The 21,303-nt window shown below is 42.9% G+C and overlaps 1 protein-coding gene across 1 annotated transcript in view; it reads right to left on the bottom strand.

The window, feature by feature from the left end:
• The window catches only part of GRM1 (glutamate metabotropic receptor 1), a 187,046-nt gene continuing 179,448 nt past the window's right edge, over positions 13,706 to 21,303 (bottom strand). The window contains exon 8 of the mRNA XM_021392667.1: positions 13,706 to 17,418. Within this exon, the coding sequence (XP_021248342.1) occupies positions 16,608 to 17,418 (811 nt within the window). The 3' untranslated portion in view covers positions 13,706 to 16,607. The remainder of the gene's footprint in view (positions 17,419 to 21,303) is intronic.

Genomic DNA, 21,303 nt, shown 5'->3' with positions numbered 1-21,303 from the left:
GACCTTGATCCAGCCCTCACCAAAAGAATATGAGCCACGCTAAGCTCACGTTTAATATTTTGTCTTACATATATTATGATATTTTGACCCTGACAGAATTCCTCCTATGATACTTTTCACAGAAAATCTAAATAAATTAATTACTTGGAATAATAGATTAAAAAATGGTAACTTAAAATCCCCAGGAAGCCACCTCTTTCCTTCAGCTGCTGTTTCCCATGCAGCTGTGGAAATGTCCATTGTGTTCCTTTGACAAGAGGTGCCTACCAGTGCAAGGATCGTCAAGCTGTGCTGCCTGCACCAACAGCTTCTCTCAAATTGCTCACTGTGCTTCACAACAGAGGAGAGCTCAGATCGTAGAACACTGCCTGCTGTTGAAAATTCAGAATATTCTTGGCTACAAATAACGCTCACCTATAGAAATCATTATTATTTTATCAGCCTTATACTTCACATGATGAAATTTAGCTCTTTTTCTTGTTTCATCTCAGTCACTCTGTGCAAGGTACCTAGCCGATTAGCATGGACATCCTGCCTGCCCCCACCAAGTTCCAGCATTTTATTCAAATGTCATGTCATTTACAAGTTACTGGATGGCCGGAGCTTTCAATGAAATATTTAATAGGAAGGAAAAGGTATTGCGCCGTCAATCCCAGCTCCCTCCCTCCACTAAACCCATGGTCTCTCTCCCAGAGGTTTAGAGGACAGCAATTTAATAAAGAATAAGGCGGTGTGACACCAAGGGGCACGGCCACCCAGCAACGTGCCAAGCTGGGCAGTTACGTGTTCCACCCAAAGACTTGAACTAGTCACTACAACCACACTCACACCTGCTACACAGCTTCGTCTTTATGAATGGAAGAACCACTCCTGCCTCTAAACAGAATCCCTTCGGTACTGTTGCTGCTATCTGTGGTACTCAGCCCCTTTCCAGGTCAACAGGATTTTTTCACAGGTGTTATAGTAAATGGCACCGGAAACTGGGTAGTAAGCAAACCAACAACTGACTTCAGAACATACTTAGCAAATCCAAATTTAACTCAGATCAGACATCTGGCCTACACCTGGATGGCAGTTACAAGCCTTGCCGGAAGGGACGTCTCCAGTGCTGTGGTAGCAAGGCAGGAGACGTGCTCAGAGCTTGTGTTTCTACCAAGTCCTCACTCTGGTGAACTTTCTACAGATCTTAGATACAAGGACGAAGCAATACTGCTATCGCAGGATTGACATCCTCTCTGTAGTCTTCCCATTCGTGCCAGTTTGAGTCATTTAATATTGTTTGAACAGGGTTTTAGACATATATTGGATGTGTGTGTGTGTGTGTATGCGTGTGCATACAGATATTTTTATCTTACTGGAGACTTAATCCTTCGGCAGTCAGCTCTGAAATGCTTTGGAGTGCAGCCAAAATACTACTTTCTGAAAATCTTTTTGAAGTTCTCCTTCTTTCCAGAACTGTGAAAATATTTCAATTTTTCACTTCAGACTAGCTTTCCTTTCCTTCTCTTATTTTTATAGAGGACGCTGGCAGCCTTGTCAGCTTTGCGTTATATATCACCATGCATGCTTTGTGAACAGCTCCAGATGAAAGAGGTCTGGCGTTCAAGTGCGTGTGTGCACATCCTATGGAGAAGACAGGGTCAAGGACTCCTTATGGATGACTGGGGTCTCTGAGCATCACTGCAGGATAATAAAGGCTTGCTGATTTAATGATGATACAAGCCCACAGTGCCTGATAGATGACCCTTTCATGAAGATTACTGAATTTTAGTGATTTTCCTCTATCTCCCACTGACCTTGTAGACCATGTGATTAGGTGCATCAGTTAAAATGGATTCGTGCAAAAGACTGTGTTTTCTAACTTCCAGAACCAGCAAGCTCAGTTATTTGTGCCAGAGTAATGTCTTATATATTAATGGAATCCAAAAAAGCGTTTTGTGTATGAGATAAAATTTGTCTTTCAGGGAGGAGAAAAGGAGTGAAGTAGCATAAAAGCAAAGGGTCACATTCTGGTTCTTCCTGATATAGGATAGACACCTCTCTGCTGATCCCAGCACAGCTTGCTGAGCTCTTGCTAATTACGTCACATACTTTTTTTTTTCTTTTTTTTTTTGGCTATTTAATTCTTTCCTATTAGTTAATATCAACTTTTTTTTTTTTTTTTTTTTTTTTTTTAGCCTCAGAAGCATAAAATAAGGCAGAGTTAGAATAATTCTAAGCTGATGCACGTTTCAAGTAAAATACAGAAAGAATCCAGACCTTTGTGTCCCTTACATCAGATAGGCTGCTAACGCTGTAAGGAATGGCTTAAGGTACCAGGATTTTAATGCATTTTCATTTTTTTTCTCCCTTTTATTTTTTTCCAGTCAGACTCTTGGCTGTCTTAGTAAGCACAGACACAATTTATCCCATTTAAACCATAACGAAAACATACTTGAATTTTCCCATCTCCAGATTGCAGATGGGAAGCATTTTCATTTGCCACAAAGAAGTTCACTGAATTTTATTTTGGGTATGAGAAAAGAACAAGCTGGCAACACTAATTATTTATCTCTTGTAAATGATTCACTGAGGAATATTAAACCAGGTTGCATCTATCTGCATTAGACATGTAGCACGTTCCCACAAATAATGTGAATTACAGGTTAAAATTGCACACCTTTTTGTTGTCCTCATAAATCGGCCTTTTATTCCACCCCCATGCAGATACCAGAGACCTGACAGCCCTCTGTGGCTCCTTCCCTCTGCCACACACAGCAGCTTATGCTCCCTTCCAGAGAGCGAGGCTCAGAAAACACCAGAGCCCCCCCACACAAAAGCATGGTTTGAAGAAAAACAGACCTGGCAACAGAGATGTAGAACCAGCCAGTGCCTGTATATGTGAAGACATACAGGAAAGAAGGAACCCACTCAGTCGTTGTTGCATATTTTATGTATCTCCTTCATTTTGTGTCTTGTGTATTGTATCTGGGAATGTGACACAATTAAAAGCTGCCACAGAACCGTCTTTGCTAAATTGATGAAAACTGACCTTAGAACAGAACTGAATATCAAAATTAGCACTGCGTAGCAGAGGAAGCTGCCAAGTGTCTTAGATGAACCGTAGCATAAGTAAAAATGGGATTGTGTTTCATTTGATTAATTGTAGTGGCAACAAAAGCCCGAAGTAACACCATTTATATTGTCAAATGATTCCCTGATGAAAAACTTTCCTTTCATCTAAATAGCACACAGTCACAATAAATGTCAGGGAATAATGGATGCATCTAGATTTTCATCAAGACAGGCTGCCTGATGGTGCCTTAGAGCTGCAAGAAATATCCTCCTGAACAGAAACCAGGACAGCAAAGGTGCTTTTCGAAGCTTCTGAGCCTGGCAAAGTGTCCACCCCAGCACATCACCGAGGACTGCTGCCCTGACACTGCCTGAAAGCCTTACTGCATCGAGTGCTTTGCTGTAAGGCTTTGCTTGCTGTTGCTTGAAATTTTATTGAACTGCTTGAGATCTGATTTTTTGACAGTTCAACGATTTCCAAATTTTAAAAGACAGAATAAAATATACCTTTTGTCAGCTAAAAGGAAAGCCCAGCAACTTCTTTAACAAAAAGCCCATGGACTTCTCCATGAGGATGGAGAAGTCAAATCTGACAGGGAGATCACTTCTACAGTGAACAAGAGGCCTCAGCAAACACCTGCAAACTCACTGGCCATGTCCCACCACCTGTAGCTACCAGGCTGAAATTCCCTTGTTGCCATTTGGTGACTGTGAGGGTTCTGCAATGAGCCAGGCTATTCCAGGTCATGAGCAGCAGCCGCTGAGGCTGTCACTGCTCTGCTGGGGGTTGTGCACCACAGACTGTGCTTCAGCTTGCAAAGGATGGCAAATTCTGCCCACAGGAACAGCGTTAACATGCACCATCTGCAAACTGAAGCTCTTAAAAGACATAATCCTGCTTTGCTCCCTTTGCACATACATATGAAGACAGCTTTTAAGGATGGAGCAAACACCATTTTCCCATGGGCAACTTTTCTATTCAGTAACAGGATGAACTGGTTTTAGGAATAAATAAGGTTCATGTGGTGAATGAAATACATGTAGTAAATGAGGAGGGAGATTAAGGGTAGAAAGACTGTCATCAGCTTGAAAGTCTAGGCTTGATTTCCAGCTTTGGGCAGTCATATGAGGTACTGAAGAAACCGGAAGCTGTGCTTTTATATTTGACTTCAATATAACATTATAATGTTATGTAAATTGAAGTAGGTTCGTCAAACAAAGGACCCACCACAGTTAATGGCTTGACCCTCCCCACTATCTCCGTTTCACGTATATCTTTGTGGGATTAAGTGTCCCCATGTCTTATGGGAGAGTTCTGAAATAGAAGTGATTTGATTTATTTGAATGATGCTTAGTAAAGAAAGCTTACTCATCTTCTTGTCTGTGAAGGGCAACAAAATGTTGAGAGGCTGCTCACTATCTGAGTACAGTCCATCTCCTGAACTGATAGAGATCCTCTACAAAGCAGCTGGTTAAGTAGTGACATAATTAAAGGTTTTGTGCTAATGAACGCCTAAAAAGAAATCAGAACAGTACGGGAGTAAGCAGTCTGACTTTGGGCATGTCCTATTTTAGAATGCTAGATGTGGGGCCAGATGGTACCAGGCTACATTTCTGTAGCTTTTAATTTTCAAGATCAATATTGATAAATAATCATCCACAATATAGAAAGAGGAGGAAGGTCCCCACTTCAGTTACCAGACCTTTCCCTGGGAGCAGTAGTTTTCAAATATTTCTTCACAGAGGCAACTATATCTATTAGAAATTAGAAAAACAACAGCAAAATTTTGTATATGTGTAGTATCTGTGGCTGCCACTAACTTATGGAGAACAGAAGGACTGAAACAGCATTCCTATATTGTTTTCTTTAAGTGTTAAAGTAAGAATTTAGTGCTTAGCTCTAGGAAAATATTTGCAAATGTTGGTGTTAGTATACGATGCGTCAGCCTCCTCACCTGCCAAACAGGCAGGACAGTGCTACATCCCACACAAGCGTTCTACATTGCAGACAGACTGAATCCGGGATGGCTTAATGGCTTAACGCTCTGTAGAGCTCTAGGAGAGGAGCGCTTGTGCCCTTCCAGAAGCCAGCCTTCGAGGAGCACAACCAAGAGATGCTTTGCAGGTTGAATAACGACATAAATCTCAGAGGCAGAGCGGACCTGGGTCTAAGCTGTTTAAGTGTGAACAAGATGGAAGTGCGGAAGACATCACATGGTCAGTTTAAACGTCTTCAATGTCTTTGTGACAGAAAATGCAGATATTCGTGAGGCGTAAATCTGACTTGAATAACTTCAGTGTTTCACTGGACATGAGAAGGTATTTTTGCTCCCTGTTACATATTCCAATACAAGTGCTGCTTACTGACAACCCAAAGATGGACTCGTATCTACCAGCAATTAGAATAAGATCAGTAACTATTCCTTCTACATGGTTTGAAGTGATTGCTGCTGATGAAGACAGAACAGTCCAACAAATTAGCAATTTGATATGGTCTTACAACTGTCAGGCTTTCTGTCTTGAGTGCAAGATCTCTTTTTCCTCCCAGGGAACAAATTTTACCCTATTTCTTACAGTAGGGCAAATATGTTTTGGAGGTGGTCTACTGTTGGTAAACATTGAGCATATTTCTAGGCAAAGATGCGGAAGGAAGTGTAACTATTCTGTGAGTTCACACATGGCTTTCTCCTCAAAATAAAGGAAGTACATAAAACCCAGCCTTCTGGTAAAGACTATTTTTCCTTGTCTGAACCTGTTTAAATGCATATCAGCCACTCGTGACAGTTACGAGTTGCCAATAAGGGAGCTACCTTTGGGGAAAGTTAGCAAAACTGGCCTGACTGGATGATTTGCGTCAGGCATTAACTCACTGTGCCAGGTGTTCAGTCTCTGCCTGGCAGCACAGAAAGACTGCAGACCACATCTTTAAACGTAGTTGTTTCACTAGAGGAGGAAACATTACCACTGCCCTCAGGAAAAATGCTCACCACCAGAGAATCAACTCCTTTTTCTACTTTAGGTCAGCTGCATAGGAGAGGTGCTCAGCAGCTGACGTGAAAGGTGTGATATAATTCCCGTGCATATCTGGTGGGTTGCAGGAAGTCTTGTTCTGGTTTGGTTTTTTTTTGTAGTATGGTAAAATACTAATAAGATAAGTATGTCAGTGCTTGAGTGAGTCTTTCCTGTTAGAGAGCGATACAAGTTCCCTTTGACATACCCTGCAGGTGCAGTGATGCTTTCAAACGTAGGTTAAAGAAGAAAACAATGTTTTGCCACTATCATTCTATAGCTTTCATATTAGAAGCTGAACTCTGATTCCCCTGTCCTGGCCACTTCATATTAATCAGCCTTTTGAAACTTGGCTGTTTTGGCACCACTGAAAAATTAAGAGTTCAGTTTTCCTGGAAAGCGTCAAAGATGGAGAAATCCTCAGCACAGAGTTATTGCAAAATCATTACCAGGCTTCTTGTTCTTTGATACCCTTCTAAGCATTATTCTTAAATTTTTGCTGGCAGTACAACAGCCACACAGGCTGGTGCCATTGCTCTCCATCCACAGCTGGGACAGTGACAGCAAACCACCCACTGGCTCCTGTGCCCTCAGGGACAAACCGCAGTTCTGATTTCAGTTTGCATTTTGGCCAGAAAACGCATCACCAGAGATCCCTGGAGCAAGCAAGCAGAGTAACCATGCATCTTTTCCCAGACAAAGAGAGAAGCCTCCGGGAAGGGCCAGGACTGGAGCCTAGGAGCTGCATGTGCTCTCGTGGTAATGCAGAACCCTCCCAAGTGTTGTTTTCTGCTTCTGTGAAACAGCATTTCCATACCACCTGTCTTTAAGCACTGAGAAGTTCTCTGCACAGAAAACTTTCTGCCTTCCTTTTTTTTTTTCCCCTCTCCCATTCAGGCTTGCCTCTTTTTATCACAGGTGAAAAGTTATTTGTGACAGAGAGATGACACAGAGCTAAGGGAAAGTCCGAGCAATTGTGCTGGGGAATTGAGGTCAAAAGGAAAATACTGCTGGCTGCTGTGCTTTCTGCCAGCTGCCTGTTGTTCATGCTGCTGCGCGAAGAGGTGCTGAGGCTTCTGGCAGCCAGCAGAGCTCAGAGAGCTCCAGATACAGAAGGAAAACACACACAAAACAAATTTCTCAGCACAACGTGCACTGCAAGGCAGCTCCTTCTCTCCCCGGGTCTTGCTGCTGCTGTGCATCACCCAGCCTCTCGTGGACAGAGCGTGCTTCATGTTGAAGGTGATGATGCCTGTCTCAAAAAACAGCAAGAAGGAAAAGGTTCTGAGTGTTTTACAAGCTGTGGCATTACATCTGACAATGCAGCATTATGCTGACTGGGCTGGAGCTGGGACTCAAAGCCAGGATCCTGCAGGGAAAATTACTTTTCCTTAGACCTGCTGCCATTTCTGTCCTCCTGGGAGTTAGCTGTGCTGTGGGTTGTGGCTGTCTGTACATGATAGTTTGTGCAGCTGGAGCACCTGTGCCAGCCAGAGCTGCTGCATCTGTCGTGCCTTCGCTTTGTGTGGCCTTTTTATTCCAATGAGTACTCACAGATCTCCAGAATTTTCCTTTAATGCCGATCACGAAGCAATTGGAAATAAGTATAAAAGTGAAAGGTCCAGAGCCCAGCCACTTGCACAGTCATGCCATATATGCTGTTAAAAATACTGGGAAAGGTAACGAAGAATTAAGAAAAATGAAATGCCATTCAGATGAAGCTGCAAAAGAGAAAAAAAAAAAGAGCTATGGGAACCCTCACGTCTTGATACACCCCTCTCTTGAAACCAGACATGAAACGTCCAGGAGGGGAAAGACAGGCTGAGTCTTCAAAGTCGTCTAAAGACTCCTATGCTCATTTTTCACTTGTACATTTTGTAAACTGCCGCCCTTTTATAATAACTCTGTGTAGATGAATGTCTGAAAGTCATTACATGAGTCAACAGCTGAACCGAGGGCAGAGCTCAGGGCCATGTGGTGATGCACCCAGCAGCATGGCTGCTGCCATATAGCAGCATCATGCTCACAGATCTGTGCAAAACCTGCTGTCAGGGACAATGGAAGGGCAAAACTCTCTCATTCTGCATTTATGAAAGGGAACAATTATATTACCCACGGGCAGAGAGTAGGATAGAAGGCAGGGCAGACAGCACAGCAACCTCTCAGAAAGAGAAGTAGTGCTCAGAAGGAAAAGCTCTCGGCACCGCTGTGGAATTGCAGCCTGATGTGCACAGCCACCTCAACACTGAGGCCAGTGAAAGCATGGCATAAAATGACAGGAATAACAAGCACCAGGAGCAAAAAGAGAGACAAGTCAAAGATCCTCATGACTGTAAAACACAGCTTGGGGTTGGAAGTGAACCTTTAGCAATCTCAGAAGTTTGAGCCCAGGTACCAGACCAGTTTCTCAAGGAAAATGACATAAATGCTTAGTGTGATTCACACACGTTGAAAATCCTAGCACTTCAAGACTTCAGTTTCTAAATGAACATTGCAAAGTTCTACGTGAGAATTTCAGCACAGTTACTAATGTTGCCAGCTATGCCCGGCAGTGTTTTTAAACAGAAAGAAGAAATACTCGCCAAAGTACCTGCCAAATTAAAATAGTTAATGAGTTTTGCTTAGGTGCTCTATGCATCCCAAGAAAACACATGAGGTCATGCCTCTATCCCCAGACAAAAAGACAGATAGTGCCTTTTTAAGTCCATAAGACACATTAAAAACCACATTGAAAACACTTTTCAGGTTCAACTCCCATGGCAGCTGCCACTCCCAGTGCTGGTATTTAAGCATTTTCCTTTGGTAATTTTGCAGTCTGTGTATTTGAGGGCTAGCTAACAAGGGCAGCTAAAGAACGAAGGAGCAGCTCTGCAGGTCTGCCCAAACACACATCAGAGCAGCACATGGGACTTTGCAGAAGGGAGGACCTAGCTGAGTAGCCTTTAGGGATATACTCTGCTACTCAGGGCAGCCCTGCCTGCCTTTCTGGTAAGAGAGAAAAGCAAGCTGTGCCCTTTGTCCACTGTGCCACCAAGGAGTGTGAAGGCTGCAGCCAGCCCTCTGCACCATCACTCAGGGACCAGCAGGCAGGACAATGCCACCGAGCACAGGATCTGTGCACAGGCCACAGGCATATTTGGCAACCCATGCTGCTAGGCATTCAGGAAAGTGATGGTTCATCACCCTTGAATTAGGGGAGCAGCATGGACAGGCCTGTTCTGCCACAGTGGGGAGAATGGTCTCACCTTGGCCTTCACAAGTCTGTAAGAGGGAGCTGGGGAAACAGCTCTCATTCAGATACTGACATCTTTTGCAGCCCTTGGCAGTGCTGAATACACTCAGTGCATTGCAGAGACCCTCTGTGTAAGGGAAATGGGGCATCAAAGGAGCAACCAGAGCCTCTTCCATCAGCAGGCCACCTCTCTGGGGTGGAGGTCTCCAAGCCCTGTCCCGGCACAGACGCAGGGCAGCATGGGGTGCTGGGAGCCCCACACACCATACCGCCATGTAGGGGGATGGATCCCACGCCACCCGCACATTGCATGGCGTGCAATAAATAAGTAGGTGGATTGAATGTCATAGACACATACCACTCCTAAACGCTTATCTGTCTGCACTCGTATCTATGCCAGCTGCTTCTCCACCTACCTAGAGGCCTTTTGGTTATGGAAACCCACAACTCACAATGATATTTTACTCCTGTAGAGATACATGGCTTACGCCTACTTTTGCAGCTGAGTAGATAACAGATGCTCTTTCTCGGTACCAAACAGTGTCCTGCTTTCTCAGGTTGGGGCACTCCTTTTTCATGTGATTTACTGAGAACCGGAAGCTGAATTAGCAAAGGCAAAGCATGTAATGCTTGCTTTTGAGTTGGATAGGATTTACTTGTAGCACTGGAAATGGCAGCCAGTCACTCCTGCTCACATCCACCGCCTCTGTTTAGGAGCTCATGGCACTCACCAAAATGAGGGCCCAGGGCCAGCTATGGGGCCTGTGGCAGTATCACGCGCCTGGCTGCATGACATCCCCTGTCTCCCTTTTGCAAATATGCCTTTTGAAAATCTTACACAGATAAAAATAGGCCTTGATATTCGCTAGAAAGTATGCTGCTTCTTCCCAGTGATTTGCAGACAGGTACTTGCCAAGTGTCTAGTGACTCATTTATTTGAGGAAAAAAAAAAAACCACCACAACAATACAATCTGCAAAACCACACTTCCCACCCCCATGTAAGAAACATTTTCAACAGCCACTCAGACCTTGTGCGGGACAGCTATTAGCAACTTGCTTTTCTGTTCTTCCCTACAGAGTGACAAATACATCTCCAGGAACCTGGTTACCATTGCCTTTTGCTGCTGGTAGCCACTTTGTGCACAGTGGGCACAACACACTAGCCTGGGTACAGAAACGTGGCTTACCAGTGAGGCTGTCGTGGGTGGGCATAGGCTGAGCTGCTGGAGACTCCAATGCTCTGTCCTTGGCAGGAGGCTGGAGACTGAAGAAAAAGCACGCTAAGCTGCTTTGCGCTCCTGGGCCAGGCATCCTTTCGCTCAGTGTAAAGCTATTTTAAATGGACTTTTCTGGCAACATGTGAATATTGTAACCATTTCATCTGATCCCCCTGCCTAACAGATGCCTAGCAATTCAACCCTGTGAATTCTTCACTGGTCTTGAAGTCTTAAAGGAAATTTGTTTAAATCCCCCAACCATCTGCTACAATGCTCAATTACCTTCAATTCAGACTTACTTATTTCTGATTGAAAGCCTTCAGACTTGTGTCTCCAAGCCTTGGATTTCATTACACCATTTCTTAGGTTAGATTAAAAGAAACACAATCAAAGACAGGCCATTTTGTTCCCTTGTTACCTGTCACATTACCTGCCCCTGGGGATGGGGCCACAGAACTTTGGAAATGCTCTTCTCTTGGTTAGACTAAAGCATATTTAGAACTGCTTTATAAATCTAGAGGCTAATAAAGCAGCTTTGGCAGGCTGAAGCATCTGGTCTTGTACACATTTTCCTTCAGCACTTCCACCAACTGTTGTTTGCTCATATCTACTGGAGTCTGTTTACATAGATTTTTACCCAATCTGCTCTTTCTGGTAATATTCATGTTGTTGTATATTTATGTGGAGATTTTTTTTTTTTAATAAAGAAAAACATATGAACTGAAATATTTATGTGGTCTAAAATGACTTCAACTGAAAAGATCATCATCCATGTGCTCAAAGCACAACACAAAAACTGAAACTGCATTGAAAAAAAAGTCTTGCTGGTCTTGTTATGTCAGTCAGGCTGCTTGGAAAGCCATGCATAAAACAATTAGTACTAACCTCCTATGCAAATACTGCCATTTGAAAATGAACTTGTTTGCACAGCATCTGTGTAGCTAGTTAGATAACAATTGATATCATAGAATCACAGAATTGGTTGAGTTGGAAGGGACCCTTAGAGGCCATCTAGTCCAACTCCCCTGCAGTGAACAGGGACACCTACAGCTTGTAGGTGTCTCTGCTGCTCAGAGTCCCATCCACCCTGACACTGAATATCTCCAGGGACAGGACATCCATTACCTCTCTGGGCAATCTGTTCCAGTGCCTCACCACCCTTACTGTAAACACTTTTTCCTTATAACCTTTCTAAATCTCCCCTCTTTTAGTTTGAAACCATTTTCCCTTGTACCATAACAACATATCCTGCTAAAGAATCCATCCACTCCTTTCTTACAGCCCCCTCTTTAGCTACTGAAAGGATAATTCTCTGATGTCACCATCATGCCTATTGCCATGTTCATCATACTGGATTAACTCTGAACGATGGTCTAATGATAGAATTAGCCTGACTTAACATTCCTCTGTGTAAGTGTAAAAGGAACGGTCCCCTGATTTCAGGCTCTATTTAAAAACAGGTATATATTTAAAGAAATAAAAGAAACTGAAACTAAAATTTCTCCCCCGATACTTATATTTGAAAATATTAAATTCTAATATAATAGTGAAGGTATATAGCACTGTTCATTTTCATGGATATTTCTACACTAGTTTTTCATACAGATAATACTCTGTTGCATACTAAATATATTAGGATCTTAGAAAATGCAAGGAACTGAACGGCTGATTCCAATACTAGGTATCTGTGTTATACATGGTAATCAGCACCGAATTAGGTTTTAATTGTTTTAGCATAGATGAGATGAGACAAAAGCAAGATTAGGCATAAACTAGCAAGAACTAAGATGCGTACCTTCCCAATTAGACTAGTTTTCCTTCTTTCTGGAGAGGCATTGCAGGAAAGAGTGTGACTAGCCACAGCTTCACCGCAGCCGATTGCTCTCTGCCCCAGGCTTCACCTTATGGGTGCTGCTGCATGTAGCCATCCACGAGCCTTCTCCTGCTCCAGCCTGGGTGCTTCAGCCCAGCACAAGCCTCTGCCACCTGACCAGGCTCACCTGGAATAGCGTGTAAGGAACGTGCTGGGGGCCCATCCTCGGTATGGGTCACCTACAGCCCTGTGATAACACGGCTATGTGGAAGCAGCCTCCCTGCATACCTCAGGTAAGTGCTTACACATGCAGAGGGTCATGATCAGATGCTGTGGACTGGCTCCTAAAAACAGTAACTGGTTTTGAGGATGGTGCTGGTGGCAACCTGCACTGGGTGCTCTGGAGGAAAACAGCTCTGCTGTGGTAGTCTGAGGATATTTTTCTAATTGAGTCCACTTGATCACCAGAACCTTTACTAGGAAATAATCTGCCTAGACCAAAACAAATAAAATAAACAAAAACAAGCAGAAAGCAACATCTGCAAGCAAAGTGATTGAACTTGTTGGCACTTACCACTGAGTATGTCATTCTCTGTTCTCCAGCAGCACAGCAGTTGTAGGGGGACTGACTCCTCAGATGTGGGCTTCTGCAAGGCCAGGTCCAAGCCAGGCAGATACTACAAACATGCCTAGTTGCAGGCCTAAAGAGAAAAAGAGCTATATTTTCTATGTTTAGAGTCACTTGGGTCTGAAAAATCTCTCCCAGCAGTGTCCCATTTATACTCCCATTTTACTGAGTCCCATATTGCAGTTCAGGAGTCACCAATAAGCCACAGTGTGCACGAGTTGGGAGTCAAGAGTCCCAGTGCTTTGCTCTAAACAGCATCAGTAAAGGAGGCACAAGATGTCTGGATGGGTCAATGCCTATCACTTCCATCTGTCATAAAAAGTGCATTCAAGTTTCTCTAATGGCAGCTGACATCTCACAGAGTCGAACACACATAGAGAGCACTTCCAGCAAAGGGATGAGCTTTCCACATGTCCCTGGCAAGCAAAATTTCCTGTCATTTCCATTGAATACCTTCTACAACCTGTGAGCCAAAATGCACACCGATGGTGCTCCCAATTTTTTATCAGGAGGCCGAATGGCTGTTTTTTATTTTCTAAACAAAAATCCTCTAATCCTCCACCATCTCGCCTACGTGCAACAATCTATGCAGTACCTACCTCCATTTGAACATCCCACCATCACTCTCACAGAATGCTGACAAGCCCTGGAACAATGGATGAGCAGACACGGCTGTTTTCTACTTTGGAAACAAAAATTAACAATCTTGGCATTTTATTTTTAAATAATAAATAGAAAATATTTATTTTACAGCATTTTCAAGTTCATTTTGACAAAAGGCAGTTCTCATCAAGCATTTGACAGAACAAAAGAAAGAACTTCTACAGGAAGCTTCATAGCTTATACAACTACATACACAGTGTGAGTTCTTGCTCTTTAGATATATTTATGTGTATGTTTCCAGCTTTAACAATTACAAACTAAAAGCTAATATACTGAATTTCAAGAAAACTCCTACTCGTTATATAAATTACATTACAGTAATAAAGTCAGTGCTTAATATGTTCAAAATATGTTCAAAATAGGCAGATATGAAAACATAGTACCTTGCCATGTAGTCATCTCCCCAACTATATGAGCCTGCTATGTGCTGTTTTTTTCTCTCATCTACATTATTTCTTCAAAGATTGGCTTTCTATTACTAGTCCTGAGCTACCAACAACATACGTTTTTGGAAAAAGCAAAAGAAAACTTACACTAAGATTATAACAAGATAGAATTCATTGCCATTGCAGTGATCAGCAAGGAAAATACGGTGTTTTCTCATTGTTTTCATGAGCAATCAGCATTATAAAAATAAGAAAACAAAACAACAACAAAAAATTCCCCCTAAAAGCCCCAAGCAGAAGAAAGTCAACCAACAGACCCTTTAGCTCATTATGAAGTAGGAACATCAATCTACTGACAAAGACATAACTGCACCTTCGGGCAAAGTCAGTTCATGCTTTCCACATCAGGAGGATAATAGCAATTGGCTGCTAGTCATATTGAAAGGAGCAAACAATGTGAAAAGAGGTTGAGGAAAAAAGACTCCATACCATTTTGAACACCAGCCAAACCTCCCAATACCACTATATTTAGATCAAAATAAGAGATTTGGATCTTAAGAGGAGAATTGATGACTGGCAGCAGGACTTAAAACTCAAGTGAAAAAGAAAGAAAAAGAGCAGAAATATGATGAATTCAGAAAAATTCGGATAGAATATTTACAAGCATGGTTATAAATATTCCTTTAAAATATCTTTGGAAATAAAATTTAGAATTATGAGACAGATCCTCAGCTAAATTCAAGAGCACAATCAAAGTTCATAGCAGCTAAAATCCTGACCTGAATATATGTAACATTCACATTTATAAATCAGGTAGTAATAACTAAGTTCAAGACGCAGCAATCAGAGCTGGACTTTGAACATGCCAGTCATTATGGAGCTGTGGATTAGGTCCATCTCTGGGAAGCATACGAAGGACAGAGGAGGAGGACTGAATGACAGAGTGCAGCTGCTTATGAGCGACCTCTAAGATAAAAGATACTATTTTATATAGAAGAAATGAAACTGTATGAAAAAAACTCTAAAACGAACATAATAAAAAGATTAAAAGAAAAGTTTTGAACAAACCTAGGGAACTGATGCACACATTAAGCACTGTTGAAAGTTCCTGCCTGGACGTGATTTTATTTTTAACTATCTGAAGCAACAAAAATATTACATTTCCTGCCTCGGCTTTATAGACTTATACTGGTATGTGCAAGATTTCTAAAACAGACTTTATTCTTTTTGTGTTTTCTTTTTTTTTTTTTTTTCATTACTAACCAAACGCACAATGTAACAAGTTCTCAATGCACTGGTTATTAATACCATAGGTCTACTTCATAAAATATCTGCAAGATAAAGCATCCTATCTTAAGAGGAACTACTGTCTCAGCTCGTATATGAAAAAAAACACGTATTAGCACAGCATACAAACCTCCAAAGATCTATTGAATATTTGTAACAATGCAATATAAAATAGGATTGAAACATAAAAATATTCATAGTATATTTATAAGACAATCTTCCAGTGGTAGTTACTGGACATTACATTTCACACGTACTCTACACACGCATACAGAGACACAAACGTAGGCTCATTCTTGCTTCAGACTGGCTCTAAAACCCCCAATAAGGAACTGCCTTTCAGAGTAATAGTTGTTGCTCTAAGTATACAGCTATTTTCCAAAGCATTTGATTTCATAGTAACACAAAAGAACGATGTAACCACATGGCAAATATGTTGTATTATGAAAAGTTAGTCAATAAATATTGTTCTGCTACAGTAAACGTTGTGTAACAGTTTAGCCAACGCGGTCTGCAATCGTATACAAAAGGGCAGTTTTCCCAAGCCTTTATCGTATGACAAGTACTACAGCAAGGGCTTTCATCAAAAACCTCTCAAGTCCTGGTAATATTCATCACTTTGTTCACAATTAGCCTTAAAAAAGCCCAGGTCCCCCAAAAAAGCAGCCTCGTATGAAGAACAAATTGTTCCAACAAAAGTCATTAAGAGCGGTGCGCTTGCACATTAGCTTCCCTCTCCCCAACAGGTTACGCGTTTATACCACCTGCAGAAACCAGAAGAAATGATTTATGCATCTGTATCTCGTACACAGGCAGTTTTGCTCCTCCTCACCGCACTGCCCCTTCCAGCTCCTGGACGTGCTGGTGCCTCACGCAGCAGGCAGGCTGCAGTCACCATACGCACTAGGGACTTCTCCCAGGTTGCAGCTCCCAGAGTCCTCTTCCAGCATTGCCAAGAGATGGTGTGACTAAGCGTTATTTTCTTTTCCTGCATGTTTATTCTTTTTTTTCTTTTTTGCTGTAGTTGTCCATTAGGTTTGTGCTTTGTTTTTTTTTTTTTCCTATCATTTTCTCAAAATACAACAATTTAACAGATAGAGAATGTTAAGCCCTCAGAATGGGTTGCTGTTTTTTTTTTTTTGTTTTTGTTTTTTTTTTTTTAATTCTCTACGTGCAGGATAACGTTTTTGCCCTGTCGTGTGCGACTTTGCTCTCTGCTCCTTCTCCACCACTCCTGGGGATACATCTCCCCAGGCCCTAACAGCGGGCAGCTGCCAAAGTCCTTCATGTCATGTCTCCCGCAGCAGCGTCCATGCTCTATAGGGTGGACGAGCTCTGCTTATAATCCCTCAGGATGACGGAAGCATAGGTCATGTCTGGGGGTGTGCAGAGTACCGACTCCGACACGGGGGAGCTGGGCACGGAGCTGCCCGAAGCCACCGAATCCCGGAAAGGGGACGGAGGCGTCAGTGCTGGCGAATCTTCCAGGGTGAGCTTGCTGGTCGCCGGCTCCTCCTCCTCCTCATCCTCTGTGCTCTTCTCGTAGACGTATCCCTGAATAAGCTTCAGCTTCTCGCTCTCCGCTTCGTCGGCCGGAGGAGACAGGGGCTCCCCGCTAAAGTCAGCCGCCTGGAGAGGCAGCAGGGGCGGCTGCGCCCCGTTCCCCGAGCCAGGTGCAGGGAGCACGGCACTGAAGTCAGGGATGCCAGTGGCCAGCTTGTTGACCACCCCTTGCAGCTGCTCCATGAGAGAGCGGGGCTGCAGGGGCAGGTCCTTGGGGGACTGCTCGGGCAGGAAGAGACGCGTCTCCTCCGCTGCAGCCTGCAACGGGGGCGTGGTCGCCACCCGCCTGTGCACCACCATGGAGGGGCTGCTGGGCTGGTTGAGACGGATCGGCTCTCTGTCTTCTTCCTCCTCCACGTTGTACAGAGTCTTGCTGCTGATATCGGTAAAAGTCAGGCTCTTGTTTTGGCCGTGGTAGCTTTTAGTGAGGGGTTTGATCACGGCTGTCTGATTGCACCCTGTCTCCTGGTTCTTCACATGCACTGAGAGTCTGTGCCACATGTGCTCGCCCTTGGAAGCTTGTCTTCCACCTGGTTCAGACCATGACACAGACTTTCCATTAGAACTATGAATAAAATAAAGATGGGTTTATTTGCATTTACATTACTCAGAAACAGACAATATAACAAACAAGCCTACGTAAATGATTGCTATGCCTCATTAAAAAGCCCTCCCGCCCAGTTCTTTGGGTCCTGCCATAAATACTACAAAAGGAAACAACAGCATCTTTTAACAGCAGCAGTTTTCAGCCAGAGGCAATTGGCACTGGCTTTGTGCCCCACAGCTGCCCTGCAAAGCCCAACCCATGGGAAGGGCTATGGGAAGGCTAGCTTTGAGGATCCTTGGCCATTTTGTTTTTTATCTATGTTTGCTCACTGCATCTTGCAGAGGGGAAGAGAAAAAGGAAAATAACATCACAGGAAGAGCTTTAACTAAGCCTGTTTTACAGCTGATAGGAAATATTTCCAAACTGCTGGAAGAAAAATCACCTACAGCCTTAGCCTTCAACACTCAGGATAGCAAAAGGAAGCATTAATAACCCATTCTTTTAATTCCCTGTCCCCCTCACAGTTAGGGGCAAATTAGCATGACAGAAATTATGGACACCCAGGGCCTCCTTCAGATCCTGGGCAGCAGCGTGCCCAGCTCCTCCATCTGCCCAGCCCAGCCCAGCCCATCTGTAGGCTCCATCTGACCTCCCCATGTCCAAATGAAGTCCCCAGGCAGTGCTCCCCACTGGGATACACTGTCATTGCAGGGACCCTTCACTGCACAATCACCACAGACAAAACCAAGCTCTCCCCCAGTGACCATTATTTACAACCTGGGATAAAATGCTGGGACTGAAAACAGTTGGTTTGTGTGGGTGGAGGAACAAGCAACAACACGACCACAGTGAGTTGAGCCCTCAGACTTCTCATGTGGGCTGCATCCCAACAAAATCCCACGCTGGATTCCAGGATCTGGGTGTAGGGCTGAAGGAGAACCTGAGGGTCAGGTTCACAGTGGAGAAACGATGGTGCTTTTACGTTTCCCTGGGCCATGCAGAGAGCAGCACTCAAAGCAGAGAGGTCTCTCATTAGCAACTGGTGGGACAGGGAGCTGAGCAGTGTTTCAGGTGATCAAGCAATTACTTAATTGCAGGTCATGCGGTAGGGGTCATTCAGAAATTATAATATGCATCACCTGGGTGGGAACCAAAGGCTAAGGAGAAATACCGAGATTATTAGTAGGAAGCAGCCTTATCTCAGGGTTTCAGCCCTCAGGGGGCAGATATAAACAAAGGATTGCATTTTAGGCCCTACGATTGCAGTGCAGGTGGGAGGCTGGCACAGTCACTGCTGCCTGCTGGTGCTGCATACACTGGAAGAGATCACTTTCCTTTCATACCACCTACAATATTGTTCTGAGTATTTTGCTTTTTCTTGTTGTGAATCCTGCACTTCTCTTTCTCAGGGAGTAAATAATTACCAGTTGAATTTTGTAAAAGTATTATCAGCCAACTTTGTGGTAATTGGGAGAAATTGGTACAACACAGATAAATGTAAAATTGGCAAAAGGGAAAAGAAATGTATGTAATAACATGGCACTTCTTTACTGAACAATAAATAATGCTAGAGAAAAAAAGAGCTTTGAGGAGGATCCAGACTGTGATGTTCATCTCCAGCTCCAGACTCTGGACCTGTGATTCACCATCTCGGTGGGAATTGGCTCTCAAGAACAGACCAATCTAAAAAATTCATAACTCCCCAAAGCATGTAGTCAGTAGAACCTGGAGGTGTTTGTGTTTAGAACTTTCACCTGGAGGAAAACAAAATAAATGAGTTCCCAGCTGGAGAAAGTAACCTCTTCATAGGGATTAACAAAAAGACAAGAATGAAGGTTTAGAAGCACTTTAGTTTTGATCAAAAAGTGCTCTGATATGACATTTTTGAAGTGTTACTGAGATAAGAAAATGAATATAACTATTGGGCGTGAATGACATTTGAAGTAATATCTTAACATACCAAGATTTGCAAACTCTTGATCCATAGAGAGGAAAATAAGTCAGGTGCTCTGATATCATATTTTGCTGATGCTGTAGCTCACAAATACTGCAGAAGGCTTTTCTGAAAAAACTTGATGACTGTCTGTAGTCTCCTAAGCTAAGTCCATTTCTGCAATATTTACCTCTTCATATCTAGCTCTGGTGCATCATCTCACTCTTGAATCCAAACTTACACCATCTGTTTAGTATCTGTCTAACTTTGTTTCCAAGATTTTGTATTTACATCAAAAGCAAGTGCTGTTATTTTAAGGAACTTGCTACCTCTGTCTTCTCGTCGTATTCAGTTCATTTTCTTCCCCCTCACTCTCAGATTCTGCTCTTATGACTTGATCCTTCTGTAGCACTCTCCATAATGTACTTAATCGAGCCCAAGGCAACAGCTGTACTTCAATCAAACTGTGCTGGGACTACAATACCCACACGTGAACAAACCACTTAATCGGGTTTCATCTGTTACCAGCTTTTTGTGCTGAGAAAGCTAGTGCTGCTGAAGTGCCTTGCCTCTGCCTGCCATGCCTCTGATAGCCCTGTGACAAACAGCTTTAGAGCCACAGTGGCTCTCTATGAGGTCATTCAGGGGATTTCCACTGGGAAATCTCTTTTCTATTACTGTTCTCCTCTGTCTCTCACAAATACTGCTCTTTCTCTCAACTTGCTCTGCTTGCTGTGCCCCTGCACTATGAGCATGCCAGTGAGTTTCAAAGTGCCATGGAGATACATGGGCTCTGTCTTGCTGGGCAGCTGGCAGGCAGTTATGCTTAGATTGACACATTCAAGAAAAATTAACAATTAACATGCAAGAAAAAATGTTTGCTATCCTGAAATAAAGGCCAGTCACCTTGAATGACATTAACTGACATCTGGGAAAAACATAAAGATAGGGCTGGAAAAGCTCAGATCCAAACCATGCATTGGTTTGACAGGAATCAATTCACTGGTGCAAAGTGGTCTTGACAATCCTGACTGCATGGTCATCATTTGCTAAGTGATTGTCATGCTTTTTTTTTCCTTTTCTTTTCTTTTTTGAAAGAAGTCTTAGTGGCAAAAGGTAAAAATCAAAATTTTTTGTCTCATATAATGTGGGAAAGGCTGCTTTTCCACACAAAGTCAGGAGAGAGCACCAAGCTGGATCATGGCTAGGGTACTGAAAATGTGGTATTCTGTGCCCAGTGAGGAGCTGAAATGAGGTGTCTTCTTGCTTTTGCCAGTATAACAGTTATCCATTTCATGTACAGCGTGCATTTTTTTTTCCTTTCCTAACTTTATCTGTTCATTATACAATCTTCTACAGGATTTAGGCTTCACACTTAGTGGCTGGTAGTGAACTCCTTGGAGTCTCCAGAGATCTTAAGATTTCCAGTTGTGACTACCCAGTGTAACATTCCAAGTATTACTTCTTCAAATCTTTACACCTAGCCTAGGTGTCCTTGGGTCTCCTATTAACATATAAGATAGGTTGATTTTTCTTTATAGGCAAGAATGCATGAAATTTAGCTGCTGTTTCTCAATTTTTATCACAGCTTTGTCTAGAGCTTCGGTATTTTAGGGGAATAGGCACAAATATATTTGCTGTTTGAATTTTTATTAGATACGTGATCTCTATGAGCAATTCCACTGCTATTTTTTGTTGGTAATTCAAAGCATTGTTTTTAATACATGCATCAATCTTTACAGTGTTTTCTCCAGGTGACTCTGGAGTAGTCACTTTTAGATATTTTCAGCTGATGACTATGGGCACTAAATAAGCCAGAAAATAATTTCAGATATTAATAGTTACTTACAGAAAGTCTTTAAAAGAACTGATGTGTCCACATCTGAGGCAGGAATCCAAAATACTCCTGCCCAACTATTCCTCAACTGAGGACATGCTTACAGCTTCTTTGATGGCTCACTGTTTGTTGT

Source organism: Numida meleagris, chromosome 3 (genome assembly GCF_002078875.1).
Source record: "Numida meleagris isolate 19003 breed g44 Domestic line chromosome 3, NumMel1.0, whole genome shotgun sequence".
Taxonomy (NCBI): Eukaryota; Metazoa; Chordata; class Aves; order Galliformes; family Numididae; genus Numida; species Numida meleagris.
The sequence above is the reverse complement of the archived record's forward strand: the minus strand, read 5'-3'. Positions and strand labels throughout refer to the sequence as shown.